Raw genomic sequence first — 13,386 nt, forward strand, 5'->3', positions numbered from 1 at the left:
GGCAGATTAGTGGCCGCCAGTGGCTTCAGGGAAAGAGACCACTGGAGCCATGGGACTTTAGCAGAGGGTGGCAGTGTTCTAAACCAGGACTGTGGCGGTGGCTGTGTAAGCCTGACTTTACTAAAAGGCACTTTCAGAAAAAGCGTGCAAAAGGATAGCTTTTTATTTTATAAAACTTCTACAGCAGTAAAAGAGGTGTTTTTTTGTTTTTTTTTTTTTTTAAAAAACAAAGCAATTATGAAGACACTGGGGTGTGCAAAGAGTCTTCGACTGGCAGCTGGGATTTAGAATCAGCCTTAGGATTCATAGGAGTGAGGAATTCTGAGATCTGGATGGAATGAGAACCAGAAGAACCAAGTCTGTTAGGAAAGGTGGGGACCTCTATCTAGGCTTTGGTATGTGACCTAAGACCTTGTGGCCCCTAGAGCAGAGTTCTCTGAAGTCTGCATTGTGTGTATCTTGGGTACTGTCCTGTATTGCAGGATGCTTAGCAGCTTCTTTGGGCTCTGTCCACTAAATTCTAGGAGTGTGACAACCAAAAGCATTTCCAGATATTACCTTATGTCCTACTGGGGATAGGGGAGGGTTGTTCCACTTGAGAACCAATTATCAAATGCATACACTTATATACACAGTACTGTCTTAGTTCCCACCTCCTCAATTCTAGGCAACCACTAATCTACCACAAATCTTTATGGACTTGCTTCTCTGACACTTCATATTTGTGGAATAACACAGACTGTGGCTGTTTCTTCTGGCTGGCCCACTGTCAAGGCTTGCTGTGCGGTGGCACGTTTCAGCACTCTGCTCCTTCCCACTGGAGCAAATAATCTCTCGTGTGCTTAGACCAGTGTGCCCACTCAGCTCACTTCCACGATTCCTAAAAACGCCACTAATGACCTCTAATGTGCTAAATCTACGTGATTAATTTCCAGCTCCTATACACCACTGTCAGCAGCTTTTTAAACTGTTACCTCAAAAACAATTTTCACGCAACCCCCAGGCCTTACTCACCAATGGAGGGGTTTCTACCGCTTTGCTACTGTAGATGCTCCATTCAGGAACAGAACAGTGCTGAGAAACTCTGGAGAACTGCTCTGTAAAGTGCTGGTTCCACCCGACACTCCCAGCTGCAGGGTTTGAGTTTCATCCTTACCAAAGGCTCACCTTCACTTGTGCCACTGTCCTTAATTCAACATCGTCTACCTTCAATTAAGCGTTTTGTATTCGGCTACACCAGGTGTGACAGCTTCCGAGTTGCCCAAGGTTACACTAGATGAAGCCCATCCTGCATTATTAACATTTATCATTCATGTTAAAAACCACATTACTAAAATTCCACTCCATGTCCCATGGACGCCACTGGTAGACTGTCCTCCCAACTGCTCCAGTCACTTTGCAATGTCTTCTTTCCGATCACCTCTTTCTCCTACTCCATCCACATCTGCAAGGATGTGTGTGTGTGTGTGTGTGTGTGTGTGTGTGTGTGTGTATTAGAAATATATCTAGTCTTTCCTATCTCGACACTGAGTAAACTTTCTACTCCACATTCCCTGCCAGGTCCATCCTGCCTCTTCTGCAGCAAACCACAGAAGGGTTGAGAAATGAAGAATGTGCTCCACACTGAGGCAAGTTACCTTCGATAGTGAATCCTATAGCACTTACCACCTAACATTCAGGCACACAGCCATGGAGTCTTCAGGACAGCAGACTGACAATGGCCAACTCTAAGCTCTGTACCCTTTGACCTCCCCTCCTTTGTTCTTTTCACCTTTCCCCAATTTGCTTGTTAAAAAAAAAAAAACCTTAAGAGACAAAACAAAAAGCTCCAAAAAAAATGTTATCAGGATAGAAATTTATTTAAATCCAAAATAATATGACTATAGTTAGAATAATATAATAATTATCTAAGGGAAATACCATCATTGGCTCAGAAACAGTCTAAAGGTGTCATTTTTCTGGAGTCAAAAACATGTAGTAAGAATGTACAGGAAGCAAAAATACTGAAGCAAGCCGGCTGAGCGTGGAAGCTGTAACAGGAGGGTACGCTAAGATACTGTAACAATCCAAACATGAAGACAAGTGTCAACAAGTTGTCGTACCTATCAAGCCCTGGACAGTAAGCCCTGGACAGAATGAAGCACATCGTTAACAGGACAAATTTCCCTCTAATTTGTCTTTGCAACCGATTTCTCTCCTTTTTACCATGGGTTCCATCATGTTCACAAAACATTTGGTTTTATTTGCAAAGTGGAGTAAATAAAATATCCTCATCAGAGTACTCAATTTTGCTGAAGGTGCTCAAGGTTCAAACTTTAAAAAGGTCAACTGGGCTAGTTAGTGAAAACCATTAGGTGTGCTTGCTAAACAGATGAAAGCAGCAGTATTTAAAATGGATAGAAATTCCCAGGGATTGCTGTGATGTAGACAATCAAAAGCAGATAGACGACCTTTGATTAAACCCATTACTTCTAGAGTGAGCTAGAGGAAGCTCAGGACAGAGTTTGGTTCCCAACAGTGTCCATGTCCACAGGGCACAGTCAGAAGGGCTCCTCCTCCCGTAGGTACTGGAACACAGATGAGAAGTCTTTTTTTGAGTAGCCCTTTGAACACATCATCCTGTATATCTGATGGGCCAGGCTTCCTAGGAGAATTGGAGTCTTGGTGCTAGTGGCAGAATCTTGAGCCAATCCCAGATCCTAAACCAAAGGCAGAAGGAAGCACATTGAGACTTGTGGAACTGGGCTAGACTAAAGGGAGAAATGGGTAGGGGAGAAAAATAGAATCTGAAAGAAAAAATAAGACTCTTTTACACACTGTGTGCGTGCATGTTTTCTGTCCTTTGATGCTGAGGATCAAACCAAGTACTTTGTACAACAGTAGGCAAGCACACTCACACTGAGCCATATGCTCACTGCATGCCCGTGCAAGCATGTTCCCACTGAGCCACACACTCACACTGAGCTGTACTTTTACCTTCAAATAGCTGAAAAAATACTATAAACAGAATTCTTGATTTCTCAATGTCCAAACTCCTGTTTCTCCAGGAGACATATTTATTTTGTTTTTAGATAGGATGACTGTGCAGGCAGAATTACATGTCTTTCAAGCCAAGTGTGGTGGCACATGCCTTTAATCCCAGCATTTAGGAGACAGAGGCAGGAGGATCTCTGAGTTCAAGGGCAGCCTGGTCTATAGAGCGAGTTCTAGGATAGCCAGGGCTACACTGAGAAACCCTGCCTCAAGACAAACAAACAAACAAAACAAAACACCCCCCCCCACACACACACAAAATCAACCAACCAAACAAAAAGAGAAATGTTTTCAAACCTGTGGAAATCTGTATGACTGGCATAAAAACATGGAGACAGTCCCAAATAGTACTCTACATAATATACACAATGATAAATACGACAGCTGTAGCCTGCAGAGACTCAGTCTACTGAAGGAAGACATTCTCAAGAGGGCTAGTATAATTTGGCAGCAAGAGTACCAGTATGGGAGCCCAGGAGGCATAATCAGGGTGTTGGGTAAAGCCTTCTGGTCAAAAAGATGGCTGAGCACAGAGCTAAAAGATGATGTGTTCGTTACACAAAAGCACTGGGGATGGGGGAATAGCAGGAAGGAAGAACAATCCTGATGGAGGGAACCATAAGTGGAAAGGTATGGGAGTAAGGGAGAAAGGCAGTGAATTCAGCATGGCTGAAGCAGAGAGGAGCAGAAAAGGTAAGGGAAGCAAAGGTCAAATTATCAAGGCCTTGTTAGACAAACTGCAGAGATAGACATTAACCTACAAGTAACTGTGAGGTACCAGAAATGACATTCGAGGTTTACATTGTAGCCTATTCTCATTATCATGTAAAAAGCAACCCAGTGCCATCAGAAGGATCAGCTGGGGAAGTCTTGTGGTGTATGGAAATGAGGCGCTGCCACAGGATTGGTGGAAGAAGAGGAGACATTTGAATGAATTCAAAACATGGAAAATAGAGGGGACAAATGTCCCTGGGAATTCAGCATCTGGGCGAATGTGTTACTACATTTGTTATGGGCAGAGGGTGGGGAGCTCGAGGAGACCTAAAGATCTGTTGGCCTAAGTATGTTCTAGAGTAGAGATGGCAAATGAAATGAGGGCAGTGATTTGCCTTTTATTTTTTTTTATTTTTATTTTTTGTTTTTTCCAAGACAGAGTTTCTCTGTATAGCCCTGGCTGTCCTGGAACTCACTCTGTAGACCAGGCTGGCCTTGAACTCAGAAATCTGTCTGCCTCTGCCTCCCAAGTGCTGGGATCCAATTTAAATGATTAATTTACACACAAATCCCTTTGCACACTTAAACAGGCAGATATATTTGAAACCCAGGTATACTTAACACAAGAGCATTAACAACTTGGAAATCCCACTGCTCCCATTCTAAGGAGTTGTAAGTTAATTTAAGTGTATGAAGAACAAAATTTTATTAGCTTATACTATAAATAAACCCAAGCCTCAGAGAAAACTCTTGACACATCCTTACCCAGAAATAAAATGATCAAGATAAATTTTTTTTTTTATCAAAGCCAAATTTACACTAATTTTTAGTGGAAAATTGATGCACTGCTGTAAAAATTTTGCTTTCTAGGATAGAAGCAAGCTGAAAGTGTGTGTGTATGTGTATGTGTAAGGGGGGAGATTAGATTATTACATATTTCTTCTCTCCCTCCCAGCTAATCTCTGCATTTACCATACCTTAGCCATGAGTGTTGTTCCAAATCCACCTTGGTAGTTATTAGATGAGGGGACTCCATGCATAACCCCAGGTACAGGGTTGTAAGTGTCGCTGGACCAGCAGCGTCCGGAGCTCATATTCAGGATTTTAGCCAATAGTTTTGGGTCAAGGCCTGACCTGTCAAAGGTCAAAGAAAAATATTAAATGTCAGAATGTATAGGTCAAGTGTGATTCATTAACATGTGAAGAGATTCCACCTCTTTGTTCCTTCACTATAAATCTAAAATCTACACAGAACTGGAAGGCAGAAGAGTCACTAGTCTGAGACCAGCTTGGGACAGAGAGGGTCAGACCAACCTGGGCTACAGCATAGGAGCCCACCTCAAAAATCTAAAATAAAGGCCTGGAGTGGAGGTACCTGCCTTTAACCCCAGCACTCCGGAGGGAGGCAGATCTCTGAATTCAAGGCCAGTGTGGTCTACACAGTAAGTGCCAAGACAGCCAAGATTACAAAGAGATATCCTGTCTCAACCCCTCCAGAGAAATCAACACACCAAAACAACAATAAAAAAACAACAACCCACAAACAAACAAACAAATCCATAACATCAAATCCAAGTGAAAAAATCCAATCTTCAATTATGTAGTATTAAGAGCTGCTGATCAGCAGAGGTATCCCTGAGAAAACCTGCACTGTCCACTTTAGAGGAGAAAACACACAGCCTCATCATGGTGCACATGGCTTCTCACAGTCAAGGGGTCCGTTGTCTCTCAGATATTACTGCTTTGTCATTTATGAACTTTAAACCAACCTGATAATCTAAATTCTACACTCACATACAAATGATCTATTTCAGAAAGAAATATGACAACTCTGAAAAGTCAGGGGAGTCTGGTGGAAGCACGTAAATGTATGTTTTTTCCTTTAGTTTTTATGAGAGTAAATGCAAGAGCTGAACGATGAGCTGTAAAATCTGCTTAGGAGAAGTTATCATTACAAAGAACGGTCTTTCCTGCACACACTCTTCCTTATTTATTAAGCCTTCATTAGATAATCTTGCTTATGAAGCAAGTCTGCCCAGAGTGGTGACATATGCTATCTATTCAGAGACATGCGCTGTAGTTCTGGGTCACCTGCTGATAAGGTTACTGATCCTGATAAAACAAAGCTTGCCCGAGCGGAAACATCATTTGTTCTCTCATGGGGCTGACGGCATAAACGGCTGCTCAAGGCAGCCCTAGGAACAGCAGCAAAAAGCTCATCAGCTTGAGTCGAAGGCTCTTAACATAGTTTGGGAAGCTCAGTTTTATTAAGTATCACTGAATCGTTTCAAATAAAATCATATCCAGCAATTTATTGGTTTCTTTTATGCAAAGGACCATTATAAAACAACTGTCATAAAAGCTTTCTACTTTGTCTTAAGATCAATCTCTTCTAGAAAAAAAAAGAAAGATTGAAAAGAGACACTTAGATAAATGTTAAACAAACCACACCTCAGCATTTATTACTGTATAGTCTACTCACTGCAAAATCTCAACATCCAAACAGCGAAGTGTTTTTCTGATGCTAAAGGAGGGAAGAGAGTTGACAGCCAAGATGTGCATGGAACCAGTGTAACACAACAGGATGTAACCAGGCTTCTGAGATGGTAGTAATAAACTGCACACTACATACTATACAGCTGAGTTTGTATGGTGGCTCATGTTATGAGGATGGGTCTTTTATTAAAGATTCTACCAAACATAAAGATTCCATCTAAATCAGCTCTCACACATTCTCTACAGTAGTAGACAGAAGCCCAACCATTTGGGTCTTTTTGAAATATCTGAGTTTGGCAGAGCACTAGAGTATGCCTAATCTTAGCAAGTGGGAGGCAGAAGCAGGAAGATGAGGAGTTCTAGGCCAACTTGAGCTCCATAGCAAGTTCCAGGCCAATCTCAGCTATATTAGTTAGACACTCTTTTAAAAAGCCTACGGGGGGTGGGGGTGGGCGGTGGGGAGAAAAAGATCTACATTTGCTGTGTGTGTGTAGTTGCAACAGACACTTTGTCTCTCGGTGTCAATAAAATCAAGCTCTCAGTATGACAGTGAGACACACGACTTGGGAAAAGATAAAGATATTGTTCTTAAACATGCATCCATAAAGAGCACATTTTTAAAGGCATCAAACATTTTAGGAGTGTCCTACCATCTTAGATTCAAAGATGTCATCACATTTAAAGCAGCGGTCTTACTCCTCTCTTAAAAACCTTCCAGGTTCTGCTGGCTAGTACTTCACAAGAATCTTCAGGGTAAAGGAGCTTCACACTGTAGCACTTGCCGGAATGGCGAGTTAAGCCTATATCCCTAACTTTCTAACCCCTTCTGCTCTCCCTGAGGAGAACAACCCAGGGAAGACCCTGGCATGGACAGAAGCCTGCTTTGCTGAACATGTCACTGTCTAGAGGCATCTGAAGGGCACATGCACACACAGGAAGTCAGGTGGTAGCTTTCTCTGCTCACTTGCCTGCCATTCAGATTCCCTTCAGGAGCCGCTGCTCCCTCCCTGCCCCCACTCTGCAGCATAGTGTATCATTAAAAAGAGCAAGTGAGGAGTGTTTTGCATTTCCTCCTTCTGAGGCTTCTTCAGCTGGCACATACAGAACTGACAGTTAGAATTAGACAGGATATTAAAATCAGTTACTGAAGTCCTCTGCCTTCCTCTGTGCCCAAGGCTTGTAATGGTCTGAACCAGCTAGAATACACAGTAATTGTCATTCAGAGAGTCTACCCTAGAACGTCATGCTTCACTGGAGAAGACTGAGTTTCCATTTGAAATCAACAAATTAATCCAAGACAGGTATCTGAAAGGGCAAGTTTAATAGGAAGCAGCTACTGGGCTCTCAACCATGATAAAATGTTATTGCTGCTTCCCTGTAAATTGGCTGGGAACATATGATACTTCTGCATAAGAGCCCCATTGCTGCTCAGGAGATATACAGCTCAAGCCATCAAAAGGATGACAGTCTGTCAGTCCCCATAATAACTTGCCACTGGACGTGGTTCGAGAGTGTGTGCATGCATGCTTGGGGCTTTACAATTGCTGGGATGTTCTCTGATATAAACAGAATGAATTCACTGCTCTGACTGCATATATAATGCAACTCAAATAAACGTCACTATGTCAAACCCACTCACCTCTAAAACACAAGAACATTAAATGTACTTTTGGGAGATGTAAAAAACAATGCATCATAAATTGTTAAAAAAAAAAAAAAAACCCAAAAAGTATAAAAACCCTTTGTTTTCACCATAACCAAAATTTTAGGAGCCAAAAGTTTGTTCACTCTCTTTTACGTATCTCTGCTGGTGTTTGGTAAGAACAACTGGATGTTGGTATAACCGACATAGAAAGAAAACATCTAAAGCTATGTCCATTTTAATTAGTCACTCCCTGATTCACTCATGCTTGATGAGACTGGCTGTGTCAGTTCCAGACAGGAACCAATGAGACAACAAAGAAGCCAAGCATGGGTTGTGCCTGCCTGCCTGGGGAAGTCCAGGGACCATGCTAACACAGTAGAAGTGCCATACCCTATCTTCTTACCCATCCCCTTCCCCCTCTCTTCTTCCTTTCGTCTATGTTCTTAAGAGTTGGCCATGCACAAAACAGGCAATAACTAAAACACATACACAGACACACACAGACACAGACAGACAGACATACAGACATACAAACAGACAGACAGACACACACACACACACACACACACACACACACACACACACACAGTCAGCTAGTGAGATAGGTTAATAAGGCAAAACTGTCCCAATAAAAGTCAATCCAAATCCTAAACACCTCACTACAGCCTCAGATATTATTAAGTACTATGTGCCAAGAACTACTTTTAAAAAGCAACAAGGGTTAACTCAACCATCACTATAACCCAGTGGGGGTTGATACTATTATCACTTTACAAATGAGAGCTGGATGCAAGTTAGACAGACTTTACCAGCCTGAGACTCACTGTGTGACTGTAGGTGGTGACATGACAGCCAGCAAATGTGTGGCATTTTATCAGTTAAGAAATCCTATCAGCATTTTGATTATCAGCATCCTATAATTTTTCTGTTGTCTCAGGTATAAAAATTAGAATTTTGCCAGGCAGTGGGAGCACACACTCTTGATCCTAGTGCTCAGGAGGCAGAGGCAGGGGTATCTCTGAGTTCAAGGTCAGCCTGGTCTTTGAGAAACCCTGCTCTAAAAACCAAGCAAACAGATGAACAAACAAACAAACAGACAAACAAATAAATGAGCTTTAACTCCTAGGTGCATTAACCAAGAAAGCAAAAATGAACTCCCAGGGAACACTCTTTGTCAAGAGTTTTCAACTCGGATAGAAGTAGCAGTGTTTGCAGTCACTTTTGGTGTAAGACAACATGGAGGCTACAGGAGGGGCCTGGGCTCGATTGACCATGTGATCATTTGTTATATCACCAGTGTTTCTGCTCCCCAAAAATGGAGCAAAATTAAAAATGAAACATCAAAATGTACATTGACAATGTTGTTTGTATGTGATCATGGACACACAACCTAGCCATGCAAGCAGGGTGCTTTCAAGGCTATGAAATGACTTCAGAGCCCTAACTAGGAATCCAATTAGGAAGGAAAAAGATCTAATAAAAAGGAATCTCAAAGTATATTATGTACCAATGTTTTTTGCACTTTTTTTTCTACAACATTTTAAAAATTTCACTAACATCCATAAAGACTCACTGTAAAAGAACAAGGGTCAATACAATTTTTAAACTGTATGATTTTTATTCTCCTATTAAAGAGAAACCATATTCTAGAAACAAAAAACAGCTTATGAGAATGAAATTAATCAGAAATGATCCCTTCACTGGAACAGGAGACTCAATTTGTAAACGTTGACATTAATCCTCTAGGAAATTCCACTTGTGGGTGGGCAGAATCTAAATGCCTCTGGATCACTTTATGCTGTGCTACTCGGTGGGAATTTACTACTTGGAGTTTATGCTTGCTGATGCCAGTTTTCTCTTTCACCTAGCAAAGCTCCATAAATCGTGGCCACTCTCTCCATTGTATTAGAGAACAACCCTGTCATTTTAAACCATGTCTGTAAACCATGACGGAAGGACAGCAGCAGACACATTCAGGTTTCAGAGCATCAAGACTCCTGTGAGGCAACGTGGGAAATTGCAAGTGATGAGAACAGCTTCGCTCCATGTGAGACATTAGAAGGCATATATCATCTTAATAGCCAAGGAAAACGAACAGGCTTCTGCTTTGCTTTTAAACTTTATAATGAACGTTTTATTTATACTTGTAGCTCTCTCTGCTCTCCATATACTATACCACACATATATTATACATATTATATGTATAAATATCTGTATACATTTAGAGTTTTAGAAAAACTAAAAATTTAAAAATTTCTTATTTTCAGGGTCTAGAGTGCTAGGTTTTGCTATATCATGGAACCAGAGAAAATCTTTCTATATTCAAATATTGTTTTTGCCTTAATGAGTCACAGCCAAAATAAGATAAACTATTTTTCTTCTATTAATGTCCTTGTGTGGATTTTATGCCACTTTTCATATTCTTCTTGAGAACCAATGCAGTAGCCAATGACTTTCAGCTCATTATACACTTTGTTCAGTTGATATTCCTATAAGCACTTACCCTAGATATAAGTTTCATTTTATTTTTAAAAATTACACTTATTTGTATGTGTGTGTGTGTGTGTGTGTGTGTGTGTGTGTGTGTGCGCACATGTGAGCGAGTGCCATGGCATGTGTGTGATCAGAGGATACCATGTGGGAATCAGTGCTTGCCTCCCTCTGTGTGGATCCCAGGGATCAATCAAACTTAAGTTTTCAGGCCTGGCAGGACATACTTCTATTCTTACCTGTTAAGCCATCTTCCTACCATCAAAGCCTCATCTTATCAATTTGTCTGGCCTGAAACTCACTATATAGACCAAGTTGGCCACAAATAAACAGAGAGATCTGCCTACCTCTGCCTCCCAAGGTCTGGGATTAAAGGTATGCACCACCACATCCAACCCAAAGCTTTGTTTTAGGAGAGCACAGGAAAATTATTCAAGAACTATCGGAAGACATGATTGTGCCAGTGCTGGGCTGGATGAGGAGTGAAGAACAAACTAATGAAGACAGGGCATGTTATGAATCTAGGTGTGAAACTATGTTCACACAGGCTCTTACTTTCATGATCTAGTCCCTTATTCCAGAAAAATAAGAATAAAATCATATGTATAAATTTAAATGGATATTAACTCTGTTGTAAGCAACAATTAACTATCTATGCCACTCAACTGCCAGAAAGTTTTGTTTTCCTCTTTCATGAAACTGGTCTACAGAACGATGTGCAAATACATCAAAAGGTTTTCATTACGACAATCCCCCATAGCCTGAAACTGGCCACAGCATAAATATGCCACTCTAAAGGGCTCCCACGAACAGCAGTTTTATTAAGGCTTTGTACAGACATGCTTCACCATCTTATAGACATTTGGTTCTAAAATGTAAATGGTTTGGGATATTGATAAACCAATTAGCGCTGATGCAAAGCAAATTCCTCTTTTATCTCAATTACAACATGACAACTTAATAGGTCAAGATAGTTTAACATCTGAGACGGGCAATTCAATAAAACAACAGCATCTTGATATGGTAATTAAGAGGAAATGTGAATCCATTACCATGTTTTAAAAAAATATCTCAAGCACTTTGGCTCTTTTTATTGCTTTTATCAAAAGCTGCAGTCCAAGACACTCTTCTACTTTGTGTTGTATCTGATAAGCAGCCCAGAATATTAAAAAAAAAAAAAAACTATGAATAAAGCAACTTGCACACACTGAGCAGTTTTCGAAAATAAAAATATGTATTTATTATATTCATAAAATGCAGAACATCAAAAATATTAATTAGGTGATTAATCATATGTAGCATTCCCAATCCAAAGGATTAAAGACTAAAATTAAGGATTAACCTTAAGCATTATAGAGAATGATCACTGGAAAGAAAAACAGAATTTTGGACTCACTTTAAGTAAACAATTAGTAAACACTGTATTTTTAAAAGATACATTCTAAAGTAGAATAACCAAGCAAGTTAAAACAAAAGTTATATACATGAATTATACCTTTAGGAATGGAAGCCTGGTTGTCCTGACAACAGACCACCAAGACCCTTGCTAGTACAGATTCTGTTTAAAGCAGGCACATGAAACTAGTCACATGGTAGCATAGCACTTGAATTCATAACTCATTTGAAGCATGTTTCATTTAAATCTGTCTCAACATTGCCAAAATAGGTTTGAATTTTACAGTTTTTCCACTTCAGTATAATAGAAGATATGGGGCTTCCATATAAAAAGTATAATATAACTTCAGTGCACAGTGTAATACATTTTACGGCTGTGGCAAAGAGTGTTGATGTTCCCTAGAGTCCTATTGCTTGTCCAATAAGCAAAGTCTATCACAATTCAATAATGAAGCACTTTCAACATGCTCCTGAACAAACTCATTTACTCTCATGAACATCATTATTTTAACATAAAAATTCAAATAGGGAAAACAATGAAAATTATTAGTATACAAAAATGTTCTTTTCAACAAACCTGATCCCAAGGTTCATAGCTTCAGCGGTTCCAATCATACTTATAGCTAACAGCATGTTGTTGCAGATCTTTGCAGACTGAAAACAGAGAGCATTAGTAAGGATCTTTATTTTCAAGTTATAACTTCTAAAAAAGCTTTTTTTTTTTACCTGATTCTACAGGGTTCTCAAATCAACCACCCAGCCAACCAACCAACCAATGTACAACCAACATTCAGTTGTGGATTCTCTCCAGGAGGTAAGGAAACGTGGTTCAGTGTATTTCCCTCTGAACCTAATACACTGTCCTCAGCAGAGCCTAGGGTTTTCTTTAGCTTGGTAATAAATGACTTTACTACTGTGGCCTCAACACTCTAAGGATGAATGATCCATATAGCATTGTTCTCTAAGGAATGGATTTACATTCTAATTTGCAAGTGGGAATGATATGCTATATGAAAGGGAACAGATGACCAAATGAGCAATAAATGGTAAAGTATGTGGTAGAGCAGACAGCAGGGTTCAGGAAGAATGGAGTGAATGTGAGCATGTGTTAGGAGTGGGGCAGGAAGAACTGAGTCAATCTCAGAGTTCAGTCCTAGTAATTTCATCACTAAAAACAGGGGCCCCAGAGAAGGTGGAACCAGAAATCATCTCTCTGAAGGTTAGGACATGATGTAAATAGGTAAGAAAAAAGATGGACATCAGAATAAATGGTAAGTATATAAGAGGATTAAATACAGAGAAGCATGGAATGAGCCTAGAAGTAAAAGAGCATTACTCATATCTGTTCTATGGAAATGTGGGCAAATTTGATAGTTAAAACTGTAAAGTGGGGGAGAAAAATTAAAATCGGACATGGTAGAAAACAGGGATCTACTGCCCTTCTGATCAGCACTATATATGAGATAACAGAAGATCAGACCCAGGTAACCGGTGGAATGATCAAGATGATCAACAGTGAGATTGCTGAAGTAAAACTCATACAGCTTTGAGAATGGTAAATTCAGCCCAATAAAGATACTTAATATGAAAGTCTATTGACTGGGCAAAAGCAT

The 13,386-nt window shown here is 40.2% G+C and overlaps 1 protein-coding gene across 1 annotated transcript in view; it reads right to left on the reverse strand.

Annotated features, from left to right (window-relative positions):
• Nucleotides 1-1,838: 1,838 nt before the first annotated feature.
• The window catches only part of Hibadh (3-hydroxyisobutyrate dehydrogenase), a 105,432-nt gene continuing 93,884 nt past the window's right edge, over nt 1,839-13,386 (reverse strand). The window contains exons 6-8 of the mRNA XM_031381933.1: nt 12,351-12,427; nt 4,725-4,881; nt 1,839-2,699 (exon numbers count right to left, since the gene is read on the reverse strand). Coding sequence (XP_031237793.1) covers nt 2,541-2,699; nt 4,725-4,881; nt 12,351-12,427 — 393 coding nt within the window. The 3' untranslated portion in view covers nt 1,839-2,540. The remainder of the gene's footprint in view (nt 2,700-4,724; nt 4,882-12,350; nt 12,428-13,386) is intronic.

This window comes from Mastomys coucha, unplaced genomic scaffold (genome assembly GCF_008632895.1).
Source record: "Mastomys coucha isolate ucsf_1 unplaced genomic scaffold, UCSF_Mcou_1 pScaffold20, whole genome shotgun sequence".
NCBI classification, from domain to species: Eukaryota; Metazoa; Chordata; class Mammalia; order Rodentia; family Muridae; genus Mastomys; species Mastomys coucha.